The sequence below is a fragment of the Mytilus trossulus genome, chromosome 11 (assembly GCF_036588685.1).
Source record: "Mytilus trossulus isolate FHL-02 chromosome 11, PNRI_Mtr1.1.1.hap1, whole genome shotgun sequence".
NCBI classification, from domain to species: domain Eukaryota; kingdom Metazoa; phylum Mollusca; class Bivalvia; order Mytilida; family Mytilidae; genus Mytilus; species Mytilus trossulus.
Genome location: NC_086383.1, coordinates 38,365,381 through 38,380,375, shown reverse-complemented (window position 1 = coordinate 38,380,375; position 14,995 = coordinate 38,365,381). Strand labels below are relative to the sequence as shown.

Here is a 14,995-nt window from a genome sequence, read left to right as displayed (position 1 = left end):
ATTTCACAGTCGCTGCAATCAAACTGTGTAACATTATAAATCAACGATTCTGAAAAAGACTTATTATGTTTTCATCCAAATAATGATGAACAGAAGTTTCAACAAGAAATTGTATACTTCTTTTTTTATCAACATAGCTAATTCAAAAGTTATACTACGTCAAACAGACGTAAACAATATTTGTTTGACATGTTTGCATTTTGAAATGACTATCGAAGCCATGAAAGGTATTCCTTATGCTTCATGGACAAACAACGTAGCTTTGAGTTGTCCGATGAACTCTTTTTAGATGCTTTTTGCAGGGAATCTTATATACTTCTTCTGTGCTAAAAAAATCATTGTATATACTCTTATAGTGCCATTTATTTGATAACGAAGTTGATAATTTGTTTTCGGCCTGACACTGCATGAAACTTTTTACACAAAACAATTTAATAAATTAGTCGAAGAAAACGACATATAATCTAAAATTGATTCAAGTTTTACTTTAAAGGTTTATAAATCATATACACGGAAAATGCATTTGAAGATTATAATTTTTCATTGTAGATTCTTATGACTCGAATTGACTTTCTTTGGTATGTTATAATATTTCTATGTTTTTTAAGACTAAATCTAATCTCTGTTTTGAAATATATAATCCTTGCCTGCTTAAGAGTTATCAATGATTTAAGTATAAACAAGCATTGCGTTTTACCGACTTGTTTTTTGTATCAAAGTGCGAAAAATTACTCCATGTCGAAACACGTTGTTCTGACGGAATGTCTTATTTGCACACGCACAATAATTTTCCAAATAAGAAAATTACTGCATGAATTACAGTTGTTATCTAAGGTACCAGGATTATAATTTAGTACAGATTTTTATATTGAAACACATGTCATAATACCATTTCGCACACTGCGTTTCTTAACTGATATATATCATGGTAATATTTCTAATTTTCCTTTTCCATTCAGTTTTTGAAAACTGTTACGGGGTTTATAAATTTGAACAATTCTATTCAAGAAGAGATGCTGGGAATAATATTCTTTGTGAAAATGGAATAGAATTTGTAGTGAACAAAACTTCGTCAGTAGTTTGCAGTAAGTTGTGTGCCTCCCATCCATTTTGTGTTTCGTTTACCTACACTATCAACGGTGATTGCCATCTATTCAACACGGTTGTACTTGATACGACACTATGTGAAACCTCTCCAGGTTCATCCTATTATGCCGAAAAAGGTAGGTTTATATATTGTATATATTTCCTGTTCTAATTATCTGAAAAATATTGTATTTTGGAAGCTGTTTGTGTTGAACTCTTTCATTAATATTATTGTATACAAACACGTTTTGGAATATTAATTGATGCCGATAATTTCTTCGCAACTGCCACAACTATGTACCTTACAAATGATGTATGTTGAAGATTTTACTTAAGCTGTTTGAGTTGAACACTTCTAAAAATATGTATGAAAAGAAGTCTTGGAATTTTGATTGAAGCCGATAATTTCTTCGCAACTACCAAAAACTATGTACCTGACAAATGATGTATTTTTTAAAATTTTCCTTGAAGCTGTTTGTGTTCAATGTGTTGAACTCTTCTATAAATATGTGTGTAAAGCAGTTTTGGAATTTTGTCAATAATGTCTAATTGTTTAATTGAAAAATGTTGTATTTTGGAAGATTTTACTTAACTGTTTGTGTTGAACTCTTAAATAAATATGTCTGAAAATAAGTTTCGAATTTTAATTGATGCCGATAATAACCACGCAACTACCATAATATAGACTATTTTTGAATCATAAACTGCTACAGTTCTGAATACGATTTCCTTAAAAAAATGACATGTGAAAGTCTACTTTTGACAATTCATCATGTATATCACTTTTGATATCAGAACCCGTTTATCTTTGTTTGTATTTACACCACTTTGTATGGTTTTTAGTTTAAGTTCTTATTTGCTTAGGAGTTTGAGTATGTTATCTTGTTTTTTTACTGAACTATCATAAGAATAGAGTTCATGTAGACTCTTGGGTTGATGATGTTCTTTCCATTAATTATCGAAATGGTTCTGATTTGGTTTCATTAATATATCTCCGAACTAGAAATATAAGAAACAACAGACTTTGTCTTTATGTAACTTCCCCGTGCTGTTTAGTTGTTCTTTTTGTGGTATCCATTTGACGTGGCTTTGTGACTTATTCATGCCATCATTGTGTTATTGTTCTATGATTATTTTTGTATTCTTGTCCTCACAGTTTGCTTATATTCTTTTTTTGTATGCCTTTTTGTGTTCCGTGGTTACGTATGACGTGGCTCTTATCCCATTCATCCCGTCTGTTTTGTTTTATTATAATTTCTGCAGTCTTGTAGCTCGTTTTTACTAATTCACTTTGTCTGTGTCCTTTTATATGTTTCATTCTTGCATACGACGTTGCTCTGTACTTAATCATCCTATCCTGTTATAGTGCCATGGTAAAGGCTTGTTGAAGTTAGGAATATGACAGTTGTTGTTTGTTTGATGTGTTTGAGCTTTTAATTTTGCAATTTGATAAAGGACTTTTCGTTATTGAATGAATGAATAAATAATTTATTAAAGTGCAACCTGAATTGCCATTATATAATACATATGATATGAACATTGTTATTTTCAGCCAGCCTTATAGGCTTACGAAGCACTGTCATTTTAAAACATTATTATACATGTATAGCTACATTTGATTTGATATAAAATATTAAGTTTTACAGTTTTTAAGTCTTGTAGTTTTGTTAAAGTAAAAATGTTTATATAACATCTTGCCTTATCCTTAAACAGTCTATGATAAAGTTTGCCACTGTTTTTGGGTTGCTGGTGAACAGTTCTTTTAGTGTTTCTTCTGGGGAGTCAAAGTTAACTAAGGCGAGTTCTTGTCTGAATTCGTTCCTTCTAACAGAGTAACGGTTACAAAAAAACAAAAAATGGATTTCATCTTCAGTCATATTGGAGTTGCACACTTTACAGATTCTCCGGTCGGCCGGAATATTTCGATATCGACCTCGTTCGACTTCTAAAGGTAGTGTACCGCATCGAAATCTAGCTATACTCGATCGTTGTTTTCTGGACAGGAACTTTTTAACATACGGTTCAGTACAAAATTCTGTCTTAAGTAACTTGTATGTTCTTAGTTTTGGCATGTTCTGAACATTAATAGTCCATTCACTTTTGAAAGTATCTACCAGTTTAGTTTTAACGGATTCAATTACGTATTTTGTTGAGATTGTATCGTGGTTGTGTGTACAGTTAATTAAGCCTAATAGACCACTATTGTTCAATATTGTTTTAACACTGTTGAACCAGGTGTTCTTGTAGCGTGTGGAAAGATCGATATCCCAAAGGAACACTTTACGACTGATCCTGAAATCAGGCAACTTTATAAGTTTACGAACTATGTTACACTTTTTATTATTAAACTTTTGGAGTTCAGTATGTTTATGGTTTTTCCTTTTAGATATTCTACAAGAAAGTACAACGGGAATGATGACGTGTTTTGAAGAAAGTACGTCTAGTGTTGTGATTTGTGATGCAGGATGGGTAAAACTAGGGAATGGATGTTATATGTTCACTCCAGATGGAACAAAACACTGGACTTATGCTAAGGTAATATTAAAGGTTTGATGAGATTAAATCTTTATCCTTATTTTTTTAAGTATTTTTTTGTCAAATCATTTGGAGATCTTTACTAACAACAGATACGTGATGAACTAAAGAAATACACTGATTTTCAAGGTTACCCATTTCAAACTACAAGTTTCATTTTGAAACAATATACATGTAGCTGATATATTTTAACATTTGCTTTGTTCTTCTTCAGATGATATTAGTGAAGGAATTTTCTTCATGCTTCGTGTGGTAAAAAAAATAAATGACATATGCATGTACATGATTTAGTCAAGAGAGAATGATTTACCCTCTCGATCTTAATGCTAATATCATGGGAATTGGTAATATATCTAGAACCAATTCCGTTAACATTTTGGATATAGTTTCTAAAACTGTTCGTAAAAACCGTTCTCACGGTCGAAGAACAAATCGCAATCAAGAAAAATTTCGGGCCAATCATACCAATATTTCGGACCTAATTTCTATTTAAAAAAACAACGGCAGACATTATCTGTTGACAAAACTCATATAGCATTCCTTAGTATGAAATTGTTCAAATTATCATGGCATATTTTTATACTAAATATTTCCCAAAATTGATCGCCCTGAAGATCATAAAAAACATTTTATTAAAATTAAGTATGTCAATAAAGGCTTTGATTTTGTAAATATTGCCGATATATTTAACGACCATTCTGTTAAAGAACAAATTACTGGATATCTTGACAATACTGAGCTGCCTCTGATTTGTTATATTTACAAGAAATCTACCCGGAAATATGTGTTTTATTATAGTCAATTGTGTAAAGATGTTAATATCAGTGAAAATACACCTAATTCATGTAATTGCAGTAATTCCGAATATATTTATGGACCCATTTCCCATGTTATAACAGGAGATCTAAACATCGTTCAAGACCGAGAGTTAAATTCATGTCAGTAAAGGACCTAAATATCGTCCCCCGTCAATTATTGATTGGATTGAGTGTCGTAATATCATCCACGACTCACTCCATTCTTACTGTATGAAATGGATAAAACGGGAAAAAGCTGACAAAAAATCTTTTGACTCTTATTTTTATTCAGTAATGAAGATAGTTGATATACGTATTCAACATTTTAAAGAACGTTTTACTATTAACAATAACCACAATAAACCTATTTCTCGTATCAAACATAAACTAAAAGAACTAGCCAAGGAATTTGTTTGTGCCCCAGCCAATAAAGCTGCTAATGATATTATTATTGTTTGACGTAAATTTTACATTGAGGTTCTGAAAAAGGAAATCACCAATTCACCAACATTCCAACTGACTCCATTTTCAGAAAACGAAATCTGCACAAACATAAACTTTTAGCTACCGCTTTACAATCAGAGCCAAACACAATGAAAGTCCCAACTATTTATTGGCTTCCGAAGCTACAGAAAACCCCTTACAAATATAGATTTATTTCGTCTTCAAGCCATTGTTCAACTACTAAATTGTCTATTCTTCTTACTAGCACACTTGGTACAATTAAAAACCTGATAATAAATTGTTCAAATAAGGCCTTCGAAAATAGTGGAATAAATTACTTTTGGAGTGTCAAGAACTCGTTGGAAGTACTTGATAAATTGCATGCCTAATTAAATGGGCATTTAGAAAATCAGAATGTGAATATATATGTTCAAACTCTTTTAGGTCATTTTTTAGTAGCAATAAACAAAAAACTATGTTAAATAGGACATGCTTTGATACTATATATGCCCTTGAATTTTTACTAGATAACATTTTTGTTCGCTTTGGGGATTCCGTATATCGTCAGATTATCGGAATTTCAATGGGGACTAACTGTGCACCACTTATTGCGGACCTGTTTTTGTATTGTTATGAGTTACAATTTATGACAAAAATAAGCAAATATCCATCGAAACAACATCTGATAAACAAATTTAATAATACTTTTAGATAGTTGGATGATATTTTGGCTCTCAATAATGACGACTTCAGTATGTATATTAATGAAATTTATCCTGTTGAACTTACTTTAAATAAAGCTAATACTAACAATGACCACTGTCCTTTCCTCGATCTTGATATCTATATAACTAACGGAAAGCTGAATACTAAAATTTATGATAAAAGGGATGATTTTTCATTTCCTATCGTTAATTATCCATTTTTAGATGGTGACGTTCCCTTGTCACCATCTTACGATGTTTATATATCTCAACTTGTACGATTCGCTCGTGTATGTAACAATGTGTTAGATGTAAAAACACAACAATACTAAACTCCGAGGAAAATTCAAAAAGGAAAATCAAAAGGCAAAAGGCAAAATCAAAAGTCCAAACACATCAAACGAATGGATAACAACTGTCATATTCCTGACTTGGTACAGGCATTTTCTAATGTAGAAAATGGTGGGTTTTAACAAGAGAAATTTATGTAGTACTGAAAAATTATTACACCAGGGTTTTCGATATCACAAACTAGTCAAAACATTTACTAAATGTTATTATCGGTATAAGGACATCATTTGTAAATATAGCTCAACATGCAGACCTCTTATACGTTCAGTTATTATACATCCATTTTTTTATGGAAATATTCTTTATAAAGCACAAAGGTGTCAGTATTCACCTCAGAAACTAACAAAACCTTTAAATAGGCTTATTAAGAAGGAATATAATTACGATACTGTTGTGAAATCATTAAAGATTGCATATTTTGGCGTTAATATAGAGTCACTGTTAAGGTCTTTGAACTAAACACAATTATTCTAAAAACAGTTGTTGGCATGACACGGGTTATGTTCTTCTCATATATGTTATGATGGTATAATACTAAACCCCTAACGGGAAGGATTGTGCCTGATGTTCATATGATGAAATCATAATCTTTCAGTCAGTTTAATTGAAGTCTGGAGCTGGCATGTCAGTTAACTGCTAGTAGTCTGTTGTTATTTATGTATTATTGTCATTTTGTTTATTTTCTTTGGTTACATCTACTGACATCAGACTCGGACTTCTCTTGAACTGAATTTTAATGTGCGTGTTGTTATGCGTTTACTTTTCTACATTGGTTAGAGGTATAGGGGGAGGGTTTAGATCTCACAAACATGTTTAACCCCGCCGCATTTTTGCGCCGGTCCCAAATGCCCAAGTCAGGAGCCTCTAGCCTTTGTTAATCTTGTATTATTTTAATTTTAGTTTCTTGTGTACAATTTGGAAATTAGTATGGCGTTCTTTATCACTGAACTAGTATATATTTGTTTAGGGGCCAGCTGAAGGACGCCTCCGCGTGCGGGAATTTCTCGCTACATTGAAGACCTGTAGGTGACCTTCTGCTGTTGTTTTTTATTTGGTCGGGTTGTTGTCTCTTTGACACATTCCCCATTTTCATTCTCAATTTTATTAACACAAAAACGTGCTAAGGTAATTTACGTGTATATAGAAACAACTGTATTACATATAGGAAGATGTGGTATAAGTGACAATAATACAACTCGCCATCCAAGTAACAATTTATAAAAGTAAATCAATATAAGGAAATGTACGGCATTCAACACAGCGTCTTGGATCACAACGAACAACAAGCTATAAACTGCCCCAAAACTTACTAGTTTAAAACCATTCAAACGGGAAAACCAACGGTCTAATCTATATAAAATCGAGAGATGAGAAACACGTATGAACTACTTACTACAGGCGACAACTATTGTACATTATATTCAAGACTAAGGACAGTTGCAAACATTTGCAGCGAGATTAAATGTGTTAAGGGTACTCAATCTTCTTACTTTTCTGTAACAATAGTATATCATCTCAACAAAGAATGACGAATTATATAAGCATGGTTATTAGTTAAATTCCTATACTTTCTTCAAAGATGTATCAAGTTTATTATTAAAGTTCTCAATGAGTTTAAATGAAGAAATACATTTTTTTTAAAATATTATTCAGAATGTGTAATTAAAAAAGAGAATAACAAAATTTTATCACTAATTGAACACTATATTTTATTGCATAATCAAATCTTTTTGATAAAAATATGACTTACAGGAAAAATCATTATAGTCATTCCTGTTATGACTCAAGCTCTTCTTGATTTACCATCATCAGAAAGACTGAAACCTAAAATTTGAAAATTGCAAAAAAGCAAGGATGTAAAAATACTCGATCACAGGTTGAGACCAGAGTGGCTAAATTCATTTTAAATTAAATATGCCTTTAAGGGGGCTCCTGGGTATAAATGATTGTTTTTTTTCTAATATAGGATTTCGCTATATTTTTTCATAAATGAACTTTATCATATACTTAAAAGAAAACTGAAATAAAAAAATGGGGTCACCGTTCATTTTGCCTCTGGAAAAAGCATACATTTTTGTTAATGTCCTTTTTTTCTGTTGAACTAATAGGAGAAAAAGAGGAAATATCGAAATAAAAAAATAACCTAATATAAGAAATTGCTTAAATTTTACAATAATTTAGTTTATGTACAGCTTATTTGAAAACAATAATAAAAAATATAGGTCAACGATGAGTTAAAAAAGATATTTCAAATTTAAGGCCAAAAAATGGCATTTTCGTACCAAAGGGAGATAATTTGGAGCTTTTTTCAAGTTTTAAAGTCATCTGGGGGCAAACCAAATCATTTTTGTGGGTTGTTTTTTTGTTTCATATCATAAAGTAACAACTAATAGTGTAATAAGTAAAATTTGTAATGAAAAAGTAAAGGTTTAATTTTTTCCTAAAATTTTTGTACCCAGGAGCCTCCTTAATCATACTTTAAAAACACATATTTACTTCAGTTTGATAGTTTGAAAAGTGTTGCCTTGTAAGTTTTAACAATTATACATCACTTAAGCTACTGTTGTTTACTGATATTCAATACACTAGAAATTAACCACACCAAAATAACGATTCACTCTTCAGAACATGACACACTTTACGTAAATGGAAGTCTTTATTCGTTTATATATATACGTTTTTTGTAGAATATACCAAGATTATTAGCATTTATCTTTATTTTACAATTACTGATTTGAAGGAAACGCAGATCGTTCTTACAATTTTACAATTGAAGGAATAAAATCATAACTCTTTAATTGTATTGTTTTATGACGTTTTTTAGGATCATGCGAAATATTTGGTTAAATGAATCCACATTATTTCAAATGTTTTAAAATAAGCTATTCACAAAACTTATCTATAAATTATAATTTGAAAAAAATGTGCACTGACATGGGCTCAGCACAGTTTTGCGTTTGAAATAATATTTTTTTTTATATTATTAATGATGCAATATTGTCTGGTTGTTGTTTGATAACTAATCAATAACAATATGACGAGATTTTACACTCTGAATCTTATAACTTACATTTTGATATATGAAGTAATCTAAAGTGCCATGTAAGAACATTATTAACTCATTATTTTAAATGTATTTATCTTATAAGACAATTTTCAACCGCATTACATTAGGTTTCATCCAGGAAAATATACTTAATTAGTGAATTCTTTTCAATTTCAAAATAATTCAACCACAGTTCAATAAAGGATTACCGCAAACATATGTATACAGATCCTGATTACATGTGCAATATAATTAAGCTTGTTATACACGCCAAATATATCAAACGGATTGAAAAGTATTTACTCGAAAACAAGACAAAATCACGACTAAAAAGGAAAAAAAAAAAGAAGACGAAAAGACAAAAGGTACAGCAACACAACAATACCAAACAATTATTACAACTTTTTAATCTTGATGAATAACACGATATAAATAATTTTTAAAAGTTCCAGCTTTAAGCAATTCAGTCAGCATTGTAGATTCGGATTTCATTTTAAATAACCTATCCCAATATTCCCCCAGTTCAAACATGCAAAGTTATCTATTACACTTCATCAAAAAGGCTTCTATTAAAATTGTACAACTGACTTTCACCTGTCAATATTGTACACATTTACATCTTTTCTGTCTTCAGTTTCGTCTGGGCAATTCAGTTGCAAATTAATCTCGAATAGCGTTCTGAGCACATCAAATGATTATTTGGAGATGTTAGAACAATTACTTTATGTATTGTTGAGATACATAATAGAGGAAGCTTCGTGATTTGTTTTTGTCTTCAAATCTTTTTTTTCTTATCCTAAATTTGAATTAAACAATAAAATATTGAATTTCGGAATTTTATTCTTTAGATACATTATCATTAATTCAAGCTTAAATGATCCTTCGTGATCCCTCAGTGATTTAGAAAAAAAACGAAATAGCAGACGTTATCAATTTATTGTGCTTGTTTTGACCTGTCTTCGTGAAAAGTTTATTGAAAAGTATTTATTGATATAAACAAATACGCAATATGTTTTCAGACATTTTGTAATGGCATCGGTGGTTACCTAGCAATAATAGAAACTTCAGAAGAAGATGAGTTACTTAAATCCCATGTAGCCATTATCGGTAAGTAGGCGTGATTTATTTATCTATGTATAAGAGGTCATGGGAGAGTTAGATTAAAAACGTGTTCAAATCAAAATGGAATTAAACAAAAATGTATAAAACAATTAAAAGATACAAAATTCAATATCATAAGTTAAAAAAAAAAATGAATACAACGCCATTGCTACAGATAATAAAAAAAAACAAAGAGAAAAAATCAAACTAAGATACACGAAACCCCCATTAAACTATGGACTGATCACACGTGCTTCGGAAGGGTAGATATATCCTGCTCCACATAATACGAATCCTATATTTTATCTTGATAAAATGATCACAACTCCTCAGATTGCAGTTAAACACGAGTATTGTAGTATACGGTAAAAATATTTGTTATTGTGAAGAGATAAACGAACAATCGTTTTCTTAAATCAAAACAACATAAATGTATTCTTATAGAAAGAGAAAAAAAGCATGGTGCTGATTCAAATATCACTTTCTTCATAATTAGCATCGTAAAATTTCTCCAAATATGATAAGAATGATTTGCTGCATACCCTTGTATATGATATACATCATTACCTACCCGCTACATGTATTATTATGATTTGGCTTCGTACATCAACAATGTAGGTTTTTGTATAGGCATAACATGGTCGGGTGGTTATGTTTGGTACAAACGCTTGTATTATATATATCATTATATAAATAAAATATTACATTAACAAACACTGGATATTTGTACATTTTTGGAATCTTCTATCCACATAACTTAGTTCCAAATGTTTCGGTCTTTCTTAGAATTAAATCGCTGATAAGTCTCATGTTTAAACGAATCACAATTCTGCACGCTTAACGTGCGTAACGTCTACAAAAGACTCGTTCGAGATACTCGAATAAAGCTGAGTAAGTGGAAACTTCTCTTAAAGTACTCTATTGACGAGTTTACTAGAAAACACACAATTTCGTTTTTTTTGGGTTAAAAACAGCTATTATAAAAAAATTGGTAAAAAATGCCCATCTGTCAAATCATGAGCCTAATATTATTTACGATTTTTATGGTATAGCGTTTTTGATATGACAATATTATGAATAGAATATCATGTGTCTCTCTGTAGATCCGTATAAAGATTACTGGATTGGAGGTTCTGACTTGGCAACAGAAGGAGTGTTTATCTGGGAAAATACTAGTGCCACTGTGAATTTGCCTACCAGTACTTTGTTTCAAGGATGGGAACCAGGTCAACCCGATAACAATGACGAGAACCAGCATTGTATGATGCTTGCTTACCAACGTAATTTCAACTGGAATGATGCAAAATGTGACTATCCTAGAGACTTTGTATGTGAAAAAAACTGAACACATAAAAAAAATGTTAACTTGCATTCATTACTGTTGTAATTTTCTTAATGTGTTATTGCTTGAACACACTTAACCGTCTAACATTGCTTACTGTATGATTGCTTAGTTTCTACTTTAATGAAGCGTAATGTTAAGAGCTACAATTTTAAGAAATTAATATAGCAGACTTTCATAACTTAATAACAATAAACGTACCATATGTATACAAAATATGCACATTCCATAATTAATGCTTTTCAGTGTTGCTTTTTGCCGCAACATTTGATAGATAAAAAGAATTCCAAAATGCCTCTAGGTTGTTTCCTTAATTTTCTAGTAGTACGTATCGCATTTTCAATGTCAACGTGAAAGATGAATGTTATAGACATACTCGATGATATATATTGATACGTTTCAATGTAACTGTTTTTTTATTTAATAATTAGTCACAATTATATGTCCGTAATGAAGAACATTGCTTTACTAACTAGTGTTTAGTAATCACAAACACAGAACTGTAACCGGTCCTGCTACAGATTATAATGTATTGAAATAGAACTTGAAAATTTGATATCAAATTTGTCAACGATGTAAACAATGAATGAGGATCCAAACGATGTAAACGATGTTTACACCATATCATTTTAACATTGTAGATATCGCGATGTCGACAATATTGAATAAACATCCTGCACTGGACATGAATGGACCAACTATGGTTAAAAAGTATATCCTCGTATAACCTTTTTGGTACTTTCAATTAAAATTTAGTCAGTCTTACTTTTCATGTAGTATTTGTCTTTAAAGGTAGCAATGAGTCTCTCAAAGAATATACCATTTAGAGTACATTCTCAAAGGAAGATGAACGTGTTGGTGCTAAGAGAATCAACAGTTTTTGTGAACGAAAATGTCCCTTAAATTACTAATTTGCATTGAATTTCTCTCTAAAAAAAGGAATAATTTAATTTTTACTGATTTAAAGGCTATTTTTTTCACTACAAACATATCGGAAAAGCTTGCATTGACTAAGTATAGAGCTAAACTGTCAGAGTTAACATCCAGGAAAGGGGGGGGGGGGAAACAAATATCTTCAAAGGGTTGTTAATTTGTTTGAATAAGTTGATGTTACAATGTATTACATGTATGTCATGGAGAAAGTAAAAGAAAATAAATGCTTTATAATCATAAAGCATACATTAATCACAAATGTGAATTCTCAAAATCGGGATGTTCTGTTTCCATGGAAACTGGTAGTTTGATTTGAGGATAATGATAAATTAGTGTTTGTTTTCTTACTTTGTTTCGATATTTAGGTGTAATACAAGTTAAAAAGACACAATCAAATGAATTGTGCTATAAATACATGAAAATAATTTAGCTTATTGTAAGAAAAAAAAAAATGCATAATAAAAAAAGGGGACAAAAAAACCTTGTTTTCCGAAAAGTCTAAAAGAGGTTACAAACGATTATTTTTGTTATGTTATAGACAAAGGTCCAATGAATAAATGCAATCAAACAGGTTATCCGTAGGACCCTTTTTTGGAAGAAAGTAGAATTTGAAAAACGTTATCTTCAATCCTTATAGAAATTGAAAAAATGCAACAATTGGTTGCCATGGAAACAATAGTTACCATAGTTGCAACTTCTATTATTACTTTTATTTTTTAGAACAAATGTGGAATTATGATAACATATGTTTGTTTTATCGAAATTAAATAGCAGTTTATAAATACATCTGTATTGAATACTTTTTTTGAGTTTCCTATATCGAAATAGAGCATATGAAGCCCAAAAAAGTCAATTTGAAAACTATCTCTGTATCACTCTCTGCATAATTTTTAGGTGGAGCCATACTTAACTAAACACAGATCTCCAGCGAGTTTGATATTGTTTGTACACTGCCATTTCTTTATGTTCAATCTATATTCCTCCTAGTTCTACAATTATTAAAGCTAAATTTAAAAAGAAACTGAACAGTTCCTTTCACCTTAATGGATGATTTCTAAGGTCAAAGTAAAAGATAGCAAATTTTGATATGAAAAGATCAACATGATAGAAAAAACTGTGTCTAAAGACGCATAATAATTTTGTGCAATTTTAAAGATGGACTGGATAGATAATCTTCGTCATTCTTCATCTTGAAAACGATTTGTGTTTTAGTCATATGCATTCTTTTTTTCCACTTTGTTTCTTGCTCGTGATCATCTTTGCAGACATGGTAGAAGTAGTGAATTCAGAAGACAATTTCTACATTTTATAACTAATATTAAGTAGGTACCCAAAACCTTCAGTTAAATTAATTTGGCTATTTAATTGTCATAAAATTTCGATTAAGTATTCACTTTGACCCTTTGATAGAAATTACTGACCTTACAGCTTCTATTAATAATTGAATGACGACCCCTTTTAAATATATAGACAATAATAGTGTATTGACTTGACATATCAACGATATAAGGATGAGGATTATAAACGGGGAAATGCGAGGCTGTGCCGAATCTATATATCGGTGATATGTCAAGTCAACACACTATTATTGTCTTTATACTGCAAAAAATATTCTGAATTGTTGTTTAATGTTATTTGTTGGGGGAAAATATCCTGGACTCCGATAACATTCCAATTAAACAAATTAAACCATAGCAATTCCTAAGTCTTAAACAAAATATATCAATAGATTATTTAACAAATAGTGTATAAAAAAACGAAAAGAAAATTTGTTTAAAAACTAAATGAAAGCGATCATAGTGTTATCTAAATTATTTAAAATTTTTACAAAGAGACGAATTTAAAAAAAAAACTAAAATTGTCATTAAAATATTATTGTACATCTACCTATTTTCCCTACAACCAATATAATAAAAGAAGTAGATTGACTATAAAGAAAAACAGAAAAAAATATGAATAAAACGGGCAATCAAAGGTTTGGAACCATTAAAACGTTTAATCCCGCTGCAAATGTTTGCACCTGTCCTAAGTCAGGAATCTGATGTACAGTAGTTGTCATTTGTTAATGTAATTTATACGTGTTTATCGTTTCTCGTTTCGCGATTTTTTATATAGATAAGACCGTTGGTTTTCCTGTTTGAATGGTTTTACACTATTAATCTTGGAGCCCTTTACAGCTTGTGAGTCGGTTTGAGCCAAGGCTCCGTGTTGAAGACCGTACATTGACCTATAATGGTTTACTTTTTTAAAATTGTTATTTTGATGGAGAGTTGTCTCATTGGCACTCACACCACATCTTACTATATCTATTCGTCTGCATAGTATATTGAAAAATATTAGTCTTAATCAAAATCATGACTGAATCTGAAATCGTATATATTTTAAAAGTGTGTGAATACATTGTTTAAACATACATGAGTAATTAAATATAATCCAAAGGTTGACAATACCCAGTCTCATTAACATAATTGGGTCCGTACGTCGAGTTACGGTCGGATGCAATTTTATTAGAAATCTATACTATGGAATACAACAGAATAATAATATTATTTAATGACTGATTTATTCGTTAGATATTAAATGAATAGCTCAAACCTACTTGTATCTATACTATTAAACGAGAAGACCTCATTTTGGGTGTCGCTTCTCTTCTTTC

General features: G+C 30.6%; 1 protein-coding gene across 1 annotated transcript; it reads left to right on the top strand.

Moving 5' to 3' along the window:
* Positions 1-205: 205 nt before the first annotated feature.
* On the top strand, positions 206-11,409 carry LOC134690031 (perlucin-like protein). Its single transcript, XM_063550002.1, has 5 exons — positions 206-227; positions 960-1,085; positions 3,473-3,621; positions 9,983-10,070; positions 11,168-11,409. Exons 1-5 carry the CDS (start codon positions 206-208, stop codon positions 11,407-11,409), a joined length of 627 nt encoding a protein of 208 aa, XP_063406072.1.
* The last annotated feature ends 3,586 nt before the right edge of the window (positions 11,410-14,995 follow it).